This window comes from Hibiscus syriacus, unplaced genomic scaffold, assembly GCF_006381635.1.
Source record: "Hibiscus syriacus cultivar Baekdansim isolate YM2019G1 unplaced genomic scaffold, ASM638163v2 tig00110893_pilon, whole genome shotgun sequence".
Taxonomy (NCBI): Eukaryota; Viridiplantae; Streptophyta; class Magnoliopsida; order Malvales; family Malvaceae; genus Hibiscus; species Hibiscus syriacus.
In genome coordinates this window covers 2,733,439-2,746,634 of record NW_024062901.1, presented here as the reverse complement: position 1 = coordinate 2,746,634, position 13,196 = coordinate 2,733,439, and the positions used below count along the sequence as shown (strand labels likewise).

Genomic DNA, 13,196 nt, shown 5'->3' with positions numbered 1-13,196 from the left:
TCAATATAATGAGATTTTGTAAAATCCGATTGCACGGATGAATCCGGAACGATGAAAAAAAAACTTTGGAGGGACTTGGACAACTCGGTCAAGGGCTCCAACTCGGCTGAATCGGCTCAACTCGGTGAGTCAACTCGATTTTCTGGCAGTAGTCTTCCGGCGGTGCGTGGCGGTGCGTCAGAACTCAGATTGAGAAAATTTTGGCGGCGTCGTATTCCTCTCGTCGAGACCTTCGATCTTTCCAACTCGCTCTGATGCCACTTTGTTGGAAATAAAACACTCACACAAACAACTTTTATTGAAACTCAAACAAATATTACAAGAGTACTCTCACTCAAAAACAAGAACTACAACTCACTCTTATAAGACTTTGCTTCTTCACTCACTTAGAAGCTCTTAATTTTTCTTGATGCTTAAAACTAAAATGGGAAGGGGTATTTATACTACTCAAGAACAATCCTACACCACACAAATAAACTAATTTAAACCATTACAAATTCAACAAATATCTAACTCTCACCTAACTAAATTGATGTAAGCAATGACATCATTAATTAAATGATGTAAGCAATGACATCTTTAATTAAATGATGTAAGCAATGACATCTTTAATTAAATGATGTAAGTAATGACATCAATTTAGTTTGGGTTTGGGTTTAGTCTCCCATAATGGATCAAGTTTATGATCCAACAATATCGTACCTAGAACGTCGTCGGCATGGAAATCTTTTCCTTGAGCCCAGCCTTGCATGGTGATAACCGGATCCCATCCTTCTTCACCTCCGACGATATAATGCCGCGGCGTATACGAACGAACAGCATCGTATTCGAGATGAAATACCATGAAAAACACCATTGTTGGGAGTAAGATTGACCTACCTGTAACTGCCATTTTATTAATTTTCCTGCACCATACTTGAGAAAATAATGCATTTTATAGAGGTTGAAGATAATTAAAGATGATTTGTGGTATTTTCTTTTATGGAAAATAAATATTCAAAATTACAATGAACGTTCAGGACTACAAACGTACATTAACCATACAATTAGGACACTTGAATAAATGATTAAAAATAGTCACACAAGGATCATACAAGGAAAAGATTACAAATTTAATAAAAAAACTTGAATAAATATTAGCTGACCTTATTCCCATATATAATGGGATAATGGAGAGGTAGAGTAGTAGGTTGCCCCCAAAACTTGAATAAATGATAGAAACAAATAGATTTGATTGCATTGACAAACGAATCACAAAAGATGATAAATCTACCAAAAGACCACAAACAAATCACAAATTACAAATCAGAATCAAGCCAAGTGAAAAAACTATTCACGAACGCAAATCGCGTATCCAAATTCAATTTGAATGTCTAAAGTAGTAAAGATCAACATCATAACAAATAAGTGTCTATCTTGATTAGTCATTACAATATCAAATCTAACCTTAAAAAAAGATAAACTAAAACAACGATCAAATAACAAAAAAAAATATGTTCATAAAGGTAGAGTAAAAAATGTCATAAATGCAAATTTATTGAAAATAAAAAAAACAAATGAAAAATAAAAATGTGATATAAGAAATTAGAGGGGGAAAATTAAAAATATCAACACCGACAATCAACACAAAGACTAATTTCGTCTATCAACCAAGAATAAAAAAACAGATAAATAACTTTAAGATTTTTGAGAGAAAAGCGGCTAGGAGTTTTTGGTTAGTGTAATGTTATTATCCTTTTATTTATTTATTTTGTTGATATTCGAATTTTAATTACCTTCATCATTGTGATACTTTTATTGATAATGTGACTATATAAAATTATTACATGTCAATATCATCATTTATTTATTAAAAAATCTTTTTAAAAAGTATTAAAATTTATAAAAAATAATAAAATATTCAAAAATAAAATAAAAATATATTGAAACTAATCAGCTAGCCTTATTAAATTATCTTTAATCAATCAGTCTAGCTTTACTCATTTGTTTATTTGTATTTTAATCTTCAATATGTTCATTTTAAAAATTTGTTTTTCTCAATAAAAAAAATTAGGGTATTTTACTCTCCCTCTCTCCGTTTTCATTTCTTTTCTTCTCGTTCTTTACTTAATTTAAGTGAGAATTTCCTTAAAAAAAATGTGTGTGAATCTCGACTCAAACAAGTTCTTCAATTGATATAATATCATTACTAATTTTACTTTATTATAATAACTTTATGATGAAACAACTTTATGATGAAACAAAATACGACATTCATACTGTGGAAGATCCACATTAAGTTGTCCACCCTGATTTCGATTTTTCTTTTGTTATTTGCTTATTTTACTATTTATGCTCACTCTATACAAAAAAATTATGTTATTAATATATATACGTGTACATCCTAAAAAATATTTCTAGATCTGTCGCTACATTAACACCATTCGTATTTTAAATAAAACCGTTTAAATAACTTTCGCTATGAAAATACAATATGTCAAAAGCAAAATGTAAAACACACTATACTTTATTGCAAAGGGAGGATAAAGTAAAACCCTTAAAGCATTAATCATCAAGATCTCCACTTAAACCATCATCATTATAGATTTTAATACTTTGGACCACCAACAACAACTGCCCACTGAAAGCTAACACTAGATTTGACCTTTTGGCACCAAATATTACATTAATTCATAAAGCAAACTCATGGCACTAGGAAGCAATGACCGCTATTTTCATTCCAGATTGACAGTGACCAACATAGCTGCAGATGAAGAAGTTTTGACCCTTTCTAAGCTTAATCTGATCCTTGCCTGAGCTGAATACATTAGCACCTTTTGGTGCTTTGCATGCACTATATCCTGCTCTGTTCACAGCTACCACATTGTGGACTGAAGGGTTGTAATTGAACACTGCAATAACAAACACACGGTCAAGTAACTTTGTGTCGGTCACGAGTGTTAAACATCGATCAGAATTGGTCATGGAGGATGAAGAAGACATGCAGAGGTTGTGAAGGTCTAGCCCCTTTATCGGTCTTTATTTAAACATTTATAATGATTTTTAGTGTCTGTGTTAGTCGTAGTATCATTATGACTATTTATAGATTAACAAGTTAGATGAATTTGTTGCCATTATTCCCAAGACTACAAGAGATCTTGTCTATGCACTCTAGTTAGACTAGAAACTTATATTCAGAGGATTAAGGATATAGGCTAATGGAGACTCTAGTGAGACGAGAGTCGAGAGGTCTATTTGAAGATCTTGACTGGTGAAGAGTTAACATTTTCAGCGAATTTGATCTTACGAAGGTTTGAAAGTCTTCACAGACCATCACCAAAGACATAACAAGATCTTTTAAAAAAAAAATAGAGTTCGTGTTGAGTAAAATAGACAAAACCTATATGAAGTTATGAACATATTTCAATACTTACCAAGTGTGTCTCCGGCCCTAAAGCGCTTGCCTTTAGTCCAACCAACGGTGTCAAAGGTCCAGCCACCGCTATCCCCAACCGTAAAAGTTGCCGATCGAGCCGACTCGAAGTGGAGCGACAACAAGCAGAGCAGCACCGTGGCTGCTACTGCACTGCATCTTCCCTGAACCATTATTTCTCTTTAACTTGGAGAAGTACCAGGGGGTGCAATGGTTTTCAGAAGGAATGAGGTAGTGAGGAGCTAACCAAGGGATGTTGGCCCTTATAATGGGGTTGTTGTTCGGTAGTTGGCCCTTATAATTGGGTTTGAATTAGCAATAAAGATAATGACAGTGTGGGTTTAGGGTAGATGCTAATAAGTTGAAGAAAATTGGTGAACTTTGATGAAATTGTTGTGATTATTTAGAAAGAGAAAAGGAGGAGGTAGTTACCTCAATAGTTAAAGGATGATTTTTATCTTTAACGATTTCAGATTCGAATACCAACAATCGTTGAACATTTATTGTCAAATAGTTGAGAGTTTTCGTTCTAACTCATGAAAAAAAAAGGAAGAGACTTTATTGACAAGTTTCCGAAATTTTCGCGGATAATAGAAAAGAAAAAGGAAAAGTGATAAAGTAAATGATATATGCTTTACCTTATGGTAAGGTTAATTTGATTCGGTAGGGTGAAAAAATGGAAAGAAAATTGACATTGCAACAGCTGAAACGTTAAAGAATCCTCAGAAATGTATTTTAAATAATAATAATGATGAAAAAGCAATTCAAGTTCATCATTCCAGTATTCGTCACCATCCGGAAATGCATTTCTTAACCCTCTAATCCAAAACTGAAGTATCTTTGGTAATAAAACCCTGTATATTCTTTACCTTTGAAGGAAAACATAATGTTGCTTCTTCCCCTCGACGAATAGATTCATTGTCGTCTATTCTGTTTCGATATCCGTTGTTCCCTTCTTGTCTTGTCCTTTATGGCTGTCGGTAGTCTCTTCCCCGGGGTGATCGGGGTTGTACTTTCCCATGAGAAGGGTCAATTCTTTTTCGAACCCTTCCTCGAGCTCAATCAGCTCCTCCCAGTACCTCTGTGTGATTGCCAGCCTTCTGTCCTGATGAGTTTTCATCAGCTTCTCCCTCTCTGCCTCAAATTCTTCCATCGTTTTCTCTTGGGTTGTTATCTTCATCTCAGTAGCACTGAAGGTTCAAAATCCGTTAATAAAATAAAAAACTGAAGGTCCAAATGTGTTGGACACAGGTCTCAAAAACCGAAACTTAAAACGGAAGTAAAGTGCCGGATAAGGTAGCTAAATTGTGAAAACCCTCTAGCATGAACTCAATAGGCAATATATGAGATCTCTAACAAGATATCTTGAAGCACAATTCTTACCTGTGCTTGTATTCATTATTTTTCGGATTTTCGGTTGATTGCTTAACTCTCTCCCTGGCTGCCCTCAGCAGCTTCTCAAAATTATCTTCCTTAAACTGTATGGCTTTGCAAATAACATTTATTTTCTCCTTAAAATATTTCTTTTTGGCATCCAACTGGAAATTAATGCATTGAGATAACAAGTTAGAAGATTCGATGTCGATTTAAATATACCTAGTAAAATATGGATAAGGATCAACGCCAAAAACAAGCATCCCCCGAACTGACTTCTTAAAGTTACCCTAAGTTCAGCTTCCCTACAAGTTAATAAAAGCACAGTGACAAAAGCAATAGCATCCACCAAGTACGATGACCATTTTACCAAGTACTGAAACATGGAGAAGGTGGTCCCGGGGCATCCTTCATGTCCTAACTTGGTGGCCATGATTGGCAACAGAAGTAATGGAATTCGAAGATTTTAGAATGCTACCTCTTCTTTGTTCTGCTCATGCTGCAATCTACTTTGCTGCCTCAAGATACTATATTCCTCCGTTGTCTGTGGGAGCTTCTCGCTCAGTCGTCCTATAGACTCCGCAAGGACTTGTGAGTGCTGCTGTTCTTGAGCAACTTCTTCTTAAGTAGGTTCAGCTGCTGACTATCATTGTTAATCTTCTTTATCTGGCTCTCAACCATCTCTTGGTACGATCTCATCTCAAATTTCAGCCCGGACTTACCTGCTTGATCGCGTAGATTATCAAACATGACAGTGAAAGAAAATTACATTGCCTAAACAGATGAAATTGTGCACCTACCACCATCAATCGTTTGTTAGGTTTAAATTCTATTACAAACAATAGAAGCAAAAGCAAAACATCAGCCACTAAGCACATTCAAATGCATGGTTATATACTACTCTTAGCAAAATAATTGTATGTTTAAAGGCATTGTCACTTTATCACAATTCCCAAATGCGATTAAACTGTCATGCGCTGGATTAAAGTTGTTTCGAGATTGACTCCTTCATGCTCAAGTGAACCGTGGTTATCAAAGTAATCAATAATCTTTTTCCATTTTTCATTTTAGGAAACCTTGTATTATATCATAATCAATCACCTTGTAGCAGCACTCACAAACCACCTTACTGTCTTGCCATGACAAATCACAGTTAATTTTCATTTCTTTATCTAGCTTCTACCCCATGCAAGAACACAAGTACACACATTGACACAATATTTTGAGGGTAAGAAGAGAGAGATTAGACCTTGAGAGTGTCGATTAAATAAATCCAAGTCTTCTTTCATGGCAATGTAGCCATAGAGTTGGCGCTTCCCACCTGGACAGAATAGAGCCCGTGAACAATCCGAAGCATCCCTATCCCTCCCTTGCTCTTTAAAATGCTTATGCAGACGTGCGGCCTCTAGATACCCTGCTGCTGAGCTGTCGAAGATCAAAACACTCATCCCCCGGTGCCCTTGTGGACCGTATGAGTGTCTTGCTTTTACTGCTGCATACGAGCTGAAGTAATTGAGAAGCTCTTGATTTCCCATTCCAATCCACTGATGAAATGATAGTCAGTACAAAGAAATCAGGAGTATACCAGTAAAAGAGATATTTTACAAAAAAAAGCAAAATAAGCTACATAACGTTTTCTTGTGGGGTTTGCAGTATAATTTACTAGGAGAAAACACCGAAAATAAACAATGATGGCCGTAAACTACCTTGCCGTTTTCATCCTGTTCAGATCTTGTATTCATAATGACAACCATTGGAGGCCAAACAATCTCACGATCTGCTACTCTATCAGTCAGACCTTCCCATTTGCCAAATGCAGCATTGTCTGGTTTGATAAAAGCTCCTCTCCTCAACCAAAACTTCAGCAAATACACGATGCATCTTAGCTCTTCATGTTGTTTTAGTCATGGCATGAGTCATTAGGGCTTGCATGCCTCGATACCAGTTGATGGCTCCTGGCCCACCTTGACATGCTGGACAGTGCCACCGCCGAACTGGTGAAAGAATCTCCTCGACTGTCAGTTTCTCTAAGCTTTCAAAAAACAAATTGAACCACTTGCTCTTCTTGCGCGCTTCATGGCTCTTCTCATCATCAGAATCAGAAACATAATCATCAATATCATCACTATCATACAAAACACCGTTTTTATCATCGTCGTATTCATTATCTCCATTTTCATCATCCAAAATATCACCAGCATCATGGTCCGGTTTAATTTGGCCATCATGAGAGCTGTTAGTCAAAGCGGAACCAGCTTGATCAGGATCATTCTTTCCGTGCTCTGAAGATGGAGATTTTATACCACTATTTCCCCACGTTTTATCACCTTGTTGTTTCCAAGAAACAGCATTCTGAGTTGACCAGGCTTTGTCAGTAGCCTTTTCTGAACCACGATTACTTTGCATCCTAAGTTTCTGAATCACATTCGGATGTCCCCATACATTGGGAGTAGAATCTCGAGAAAACCCAAAACTTGCAGCAACTTTATTATCGGATTCCAACGAGTCCTCCTTATCACCATCTTGTGCAGAAGCAAGCTTCATGTCTGCCACATTCCGAATTAGTCGATTAACTTGGCGACTAGAAACTTTATACACACTCCGCAAGTCAGGAAATGGATCAGTAGCATCCGCCATTAATATCTCTCAAAAGCCTTTTCCCCCTGAAACTTCTCCTTCTATGAAACCTAGTCCTGGATCACTGATCGAATGAAAACATTGGTCAATTTCCATATATCAAGACACAGTTCAAAAGCCTACCATATAACCGAAAGTAAATGCGCCAGTCGATCAACAATAAATGTCACACATACAACAACTTGATGAAGACTTAAGAACAAGTAAATACCAACTATACGCTTATCAATAAAATAACCTGAATGTAAGAGTTCCTCAGAAAAATTCTTCATTTTATCCCATCATGGAAAATGACAAGGATTCCATTAAACACTTAAACCGTAATACAACCAATGTGAAATCCAAATAGGCCAATTGCACAGCATAAGCTGAATAATTTCTCTTTTAGTAAAATCAAATTTTAAACTCAATAGATCTTCCTGTAGCTGATCATAAGCAAGGACAAGCAACAAATTAACCACAGCAAACTGAAGCAATAAATCATGTTCAAAGTGTGAGATTTCATTTCAAATCTTGTTTCTTCTTCCTTCTTGAAGAAATATAACAATGTGAAATTCACAAAGACAACATAAACAGTTAACATCAAACAGCTACGAGCAAAAAAAAAAAATACAAACTTTAAGAGAGATTTTGATGAAACTGGAGAGAACACAAATGACATGCATGGCTAAAGAGACGAAAATAAAAAAAATGATTTTTTTAAAGAAAACTTTATACGAACCAACAGAAAAGAAGGTACTTTTTACCTGATAATCAAAGAGCCACGACAGAGAAGGAGATGCCCACAGAGAAAAAGATGGTGAATACAAGAGTGGGAGCATTTAAAATACAAAGGGTCCAAGAAGGAGATCTGTGGCGCACGCTCCTCGTTGAGAACGGTGGTGCGTTAATTAATTAATTAATTTTACATACATTTAGGGATGGGTATGAGACCCGAATTCGATGGGTTCTGACTCGATCAGACCCGATTGGATCGAATTTTTTTTAAAAAAAATCAGGTTCAGGTTGGATATTTTTTTTAAATGTGATGTTTAGGTTGAGCTCGAGTTTAGAGTGAAAAAAATTGACCTGACCCAAAAAAATATAATTTTACTTTATATATTTAAGAATAATTAAAATAATACCCTCTATATATTATTTTTATCAATTAATTCACTATTTTTATTAAATAAAAATATTTTTTATCATTTCGGGTCGAGTCGGGTCGGGTCGAGTTTTTAAATTATATATTGGGTTGAGTTTGGGTCGGGTGAAAACTTATTTTGATCGAGTAGGGACGAGTCTCGAGTAGAGGACTCATTGTTCTCGTGTCGGGTGGACCAAAAACTCGACTCATGCACAAAAAGCTTTAATATTTTATTAGTTGAACGTTTATAAATTAAATTTATAAATAAATTTATTTAAGAATCAGATTATTACCTTATCTATCTAATTAAACATATCTTAACTGATTGAGTTTAAAGATAAAATATTTTAACCTTATCGGTTAAAATCTCAAGTCGAACTTTTCTTATAATAACTGTACCTTAGTTTGTGTTAAATTTGACTGTTTATAAATGTAATTCGGTAAGCTGACATTGAAAGATAGTTTTAAGTAGTAATAAGCAATGTTATTTTTATTTTAAATTTATTTGATTAAAATAATTTTGTTCTTCATTAACAGAAATTATCACCGATAATTATAATATTAACGTAATAATTAATTATACTGACATGACAATCTAAAATACTTTACTCTGTCCTCTTATTTTGAAAATATTATTATGTACAAAAACCTTGAAATAAAAATTTTATTATATGTAATTGATAAATTTATTAAATATTATAAATAACTCATGTGTTAATTATGTCTAAATTTATATCTAATTAAATATAATTAAATATGAATCATGTCCAAAAATATAATATTGAATTTCATGGAAAAGGAGAAAGGAAGGGTACATGTAACAAATGTGAGGGTATTAGTTCCTATATGAGTGACGTTATGTCCAAGCATTTGTCATCCGTCCCCTCCACGTCGTGAAAGCACGACCTTCCCCTCGTGCAAATTGTTTTCTTACCTATCAAAATTTAAAGGGTAAGTTTTATGTTTAATGCTCCGACTATTATTTCTATTCGGTTTTAGTCGTTCGACTATTTTTTATTTCAAAATTGTATATAATGATGTTGTTGTAGAATTCGTGTTAATTTTCACCAATAATAACAAATTCACATTGAAAACTATTATCTAGGTGACTAGTGTGAAAACGATTGTACTAAAAATCACACCAAGGTAGATTCCCAGGAAAGAGGAGGGGTCACAATGGTCCCTCTTAAAACCCACTTTCCTTAGACAGAACTACCAAGACAAGTAATTTTAATAGGACAATAATTAACCACAACTATACCCGACAATAGCTATTAAATAGACATAAAGAGAACACCAAAATTTAACGATGTTAGGCTAAAATTATGCCTACCTCCTCGAACACTACTAAAATAATATTTCACTAGTAGAGGAAATATTACAAAGAGAAAGAAATAATACAAATAGCCTTTAATATAAAAGAAGACTTATATTTGTAGGATGCTAAACTAAGGAGGAGGAGGGCTCTATTTATAACAAAAGAATTTCCCCTCCTCCTTATACAAAACCAATGTGGGATATTTGCCAAAAACCAACAAATCTCCACCTTGGCAAATTCCACACACGTCTCTAAAAAAAATCCAATCTTCAGTAGTGTATGCAAATTCATCTTTCAATTTATAACAATATTGACCAAATCTAAACAATGTTTAAACTTGACCATAGTTACCACTTTTGTCAACATATCAGCAGGATTCTCAGTGGTCCGAATCTTCTGGATTATGACTCCACCATCTTCTAGAATCTCTCATACAAAGTGATATCGAACATCAATGTGCTACGTCCTTGCATGGTAAAATTGGTTCTTTGCTAAATGAATAGCACTCTGACTGTCATAGTGCACTTTGATGTGCTTTTGTTCAATTCCCAATTCACCAAATAACCCTTGAAGACAAATTGCCTCCTTCACAGCCTCTGTAACTGCTGCCTCTGTGGTAAACAAAGCCACTGTTGACTGTAAGGTGGACTTCCAACTAACTGGTGCTTTTGCAAATGTAAACACATAACCAGTAGTTGATCGACGCTTGTCCAAATCACCTGCATAGTCTGAATCACAATACCCAACTACACACTGACCATCTTGTTTGTCCTGCTGAAAGACCAAACCAACACCTACGGTGTTTAGAATATACCGCAAAATCCATTTCACAGCTTCCCAATGCTCCTTTCCAGGATCATGCATATACCTGCTCACAACCCTAACTACCTGTGAAATATCGGGTCTCGTACACACCATTGCATACATTAAGCTACCAACAACACTTGCATATATAACCTTTGACATGTATTCCCGTTCTGCATCATCCTTAGGTGACATGGATGCACCGAGCTTGAAATGAGGAGCAAGAGGTGTACTAACTGGTTTTGACAAAACGTTTTAGTACCTTCCTCAGATATTCTTTCTGAGACAAACAAAGCCTCCCCAATTTCTTATCCCTTGATATCTCCATGCCTAGAATCTTATTTGCTTCACCAAGATCCTTCATCTCAAACTCCCTGTTCAATTGAGTCTTTAGTTTCACAATTTCTGTCTGACTCCTGGAAGCTATCAGCATATCATCAACATAAAGAAGAAGATATATATAGGATCCGTCTTGTAACTTGCGTAAATACACACAATGATCATATTTGCTTCTTGTGTACTTCTGCCCTATCATAAACTTGTCAAATCGCTTGTACCACTGCCTTGGAGATTGCTTCAATCCGTATAGCGATTTTTCTAATTTGCACACCATCTCTTCTTTTTCAGCAACTTTGAATCCATCTGGCTGAGTTATGTAGATTTCCTCATCCAAGTCTCCATATAAAAATGCAGTTTTTACATCCATCTGAACTAGTTCCAAATCCAACTGTGCTACCAAAGCCAACAAAATTCTGATGGAGGAATGTTTTACAACTGGAGAAAATACTTCATTATAATCAACTCCCTCTGTTTGAGCATAGCCTTTAGCCACCAATCTTGCTTTGTAGCGGATGTTATTCTTGTCAGGAAATCCATCTTTCTTTGCATATATCCACTTGCACCCAATTGCCTTCTTTCCCTTCGGAAGACTAGCTAGTTTCCACGTCTGATTCTTTTGAAGGGATTGCATTTCTTCATTCATGGCGATCCTCCACGTTTTATGTTATGAACTTTGTACTGCTTCATTAAAAGTGGCAGGAACGTCATCAATTGCTATTGGTGATGCAAAAGAGACCATATCAGCATAACGAGCAGGTTGTCTAATGGTCCTCTTTTCCTTTCTGAGTGCAATTGATTCATGTTGCTGTAGAGGTTCTTGGGTCTGAACCTCTTCTTCATCTGACTCTTCTTCTACCATAGGAGAGTCAACATTAGTTTCTTTACTGGATGGGTCAATTCTGTTTCCTTCAAACTCCACCTGTTTGGGAATTCCATCTGTCTGCTCCAATTTTTCTGAAGTTACCTTTCTCAACATGGTAGATTCATCAAAGGTAACATCCTTGCTAAAGATTATTTTCTTTGTTTCTGGACACCAAAGACGATAGCCTTTCACACTAGAGGTGATCCCCATAAAGATCGTCTTCTTTGCTCTTGGATCCAGCTTTGACTCCTTAACATGGTAGTATGCAGTGGAACCAAACACATGTAGGAATCATAATCTCCACCAATAACATCGATGGTAAGCGTTGACAAGGTGACAAGCATAGACCAAAGCCTCAGCCCAAAATTCTTGCTTAACCCAGCATTAGACAACATACACCGAACCTTCTCCACTAATGTTCGGTTCATACGCTCTGCCACGTTTGATTTTTCTGCCTGTTTGAGTTTCCACCATCTTTTTCCATTTAAGGAAAAATCTTAGCACCTCATCCTTTGTCTTCATTGTATACACCCAAACTCTCCAGGAAAAATCATCAACAAAGGTGACATAATAGTGTGTTCCTCCCAATGAAGTTGTCTTGGAAGGCCCCCATACATCTGAATGAACATAATCCAAAATACCTTTAGTATCATGGATTGTTGTTCCAAATTTCACCCTCGTCTTCTTCCCTTTGATGCAATGCTCACAAAAAGCTAATTTGCAAGCCCGAGCACCCTTCAAAAATCCTTGATCTATCAGCAATTTCAAGGATTTTTCACCAACATGCCCCAAGCACATATGTCATAACCTGGTTGCTTCTGACTCCTATTCATCAGTAGAAGCTGCCACTACTGCTGTCCCAACAATTGTACTACCCAGAGTAATACATTCATTATCACCAGTGCACCAGAGATAATCCTCATAATCTCATCTTTTGCCCTCACTTCTAAACCTTTTGACTCTAAGGTTCTGTAACATTCCAAAATACGGGTTAATGACTAAATTGTAAAATTTCAGAGTTTGGTGATTTAAGTAGGATATTTGTACAGTCCAATGATTTGTTCGGAAATATTTCCTGAAAGTTATTAGTAATTATCAAAGGAATTAAAGGGCAAAATGGTCATTTAGCATGAAAGATATTTTTTATCTCTTTATTAAGAGATAAATGTGAGTTGGGGAAAGAGTTTCTGAAAACTCTTTCTTCTTCTTTTCTTCTTCTTTTCTTCTTCTCCAACGTGCAGGGCAAAGGTAAGGTTTTCTAAATTGTTGGTTATTTGTTAAATTAAAGATTAGGTTTTGATCATTAGATGATAACTAAGCTTAA

The 13,196-nt window shown here is 35.6% G+C and overlaps 1 protein-coding gene and 1 pseudogene across 1 annotated transcript; both read right to left on the bottom strand.

Moving 5' to 3' along the window:
- Window positions 1-2,541: 2,541 nt before the first annotated feature.
- LOC120145186 (basic blue protein-like) lies at window positions 2,542-3,688 on the bottom strand. Its single transcript, XM_039159077.1, has 2 exons — window positions 3,414-3,688; window positions 2,542-2,891 (listed from the first exon to the last, which is right to left on the bottom strand). Exons 1-2 carry the CDS (start codon window positions 3,583-3,585, stop codon window positions 2,692-2,694), a joined length of 372 nt encoding a protein of 123 aa, XP_039015008.1. The 5' UTR covers window positions 3,586-3,688; the 3' UTR covers window positions 2,542-2,691.
- A 395-nt stretch (window positions 3,689-4,083) lies between these two features.
- On the bottom strand, window positions 4,084-7,540 carry LOC120145106 (annotated as a pseudogene).
- Window positions 7,541-13,196: the final 5,656 nt, after the last annotated feature.

Bases quoted from the DNA above. Each gene is read 5' to 3' on its own strand.
- LOC120145186 (XM_039159077.1), bottom strand. From the start codon at position 3,585: ATGGTTCAGGGAAGATGCAGTGCAGTAGCAGCCACGGTGCTGCTCTGC. The intron at 2,892-3,413 runs GTAAGTATTGAA...TTGTTATTGCAG, and splicing joins TAGGGCCGGAGACACACTTG to TGTTCAATTACAACCCTTCA.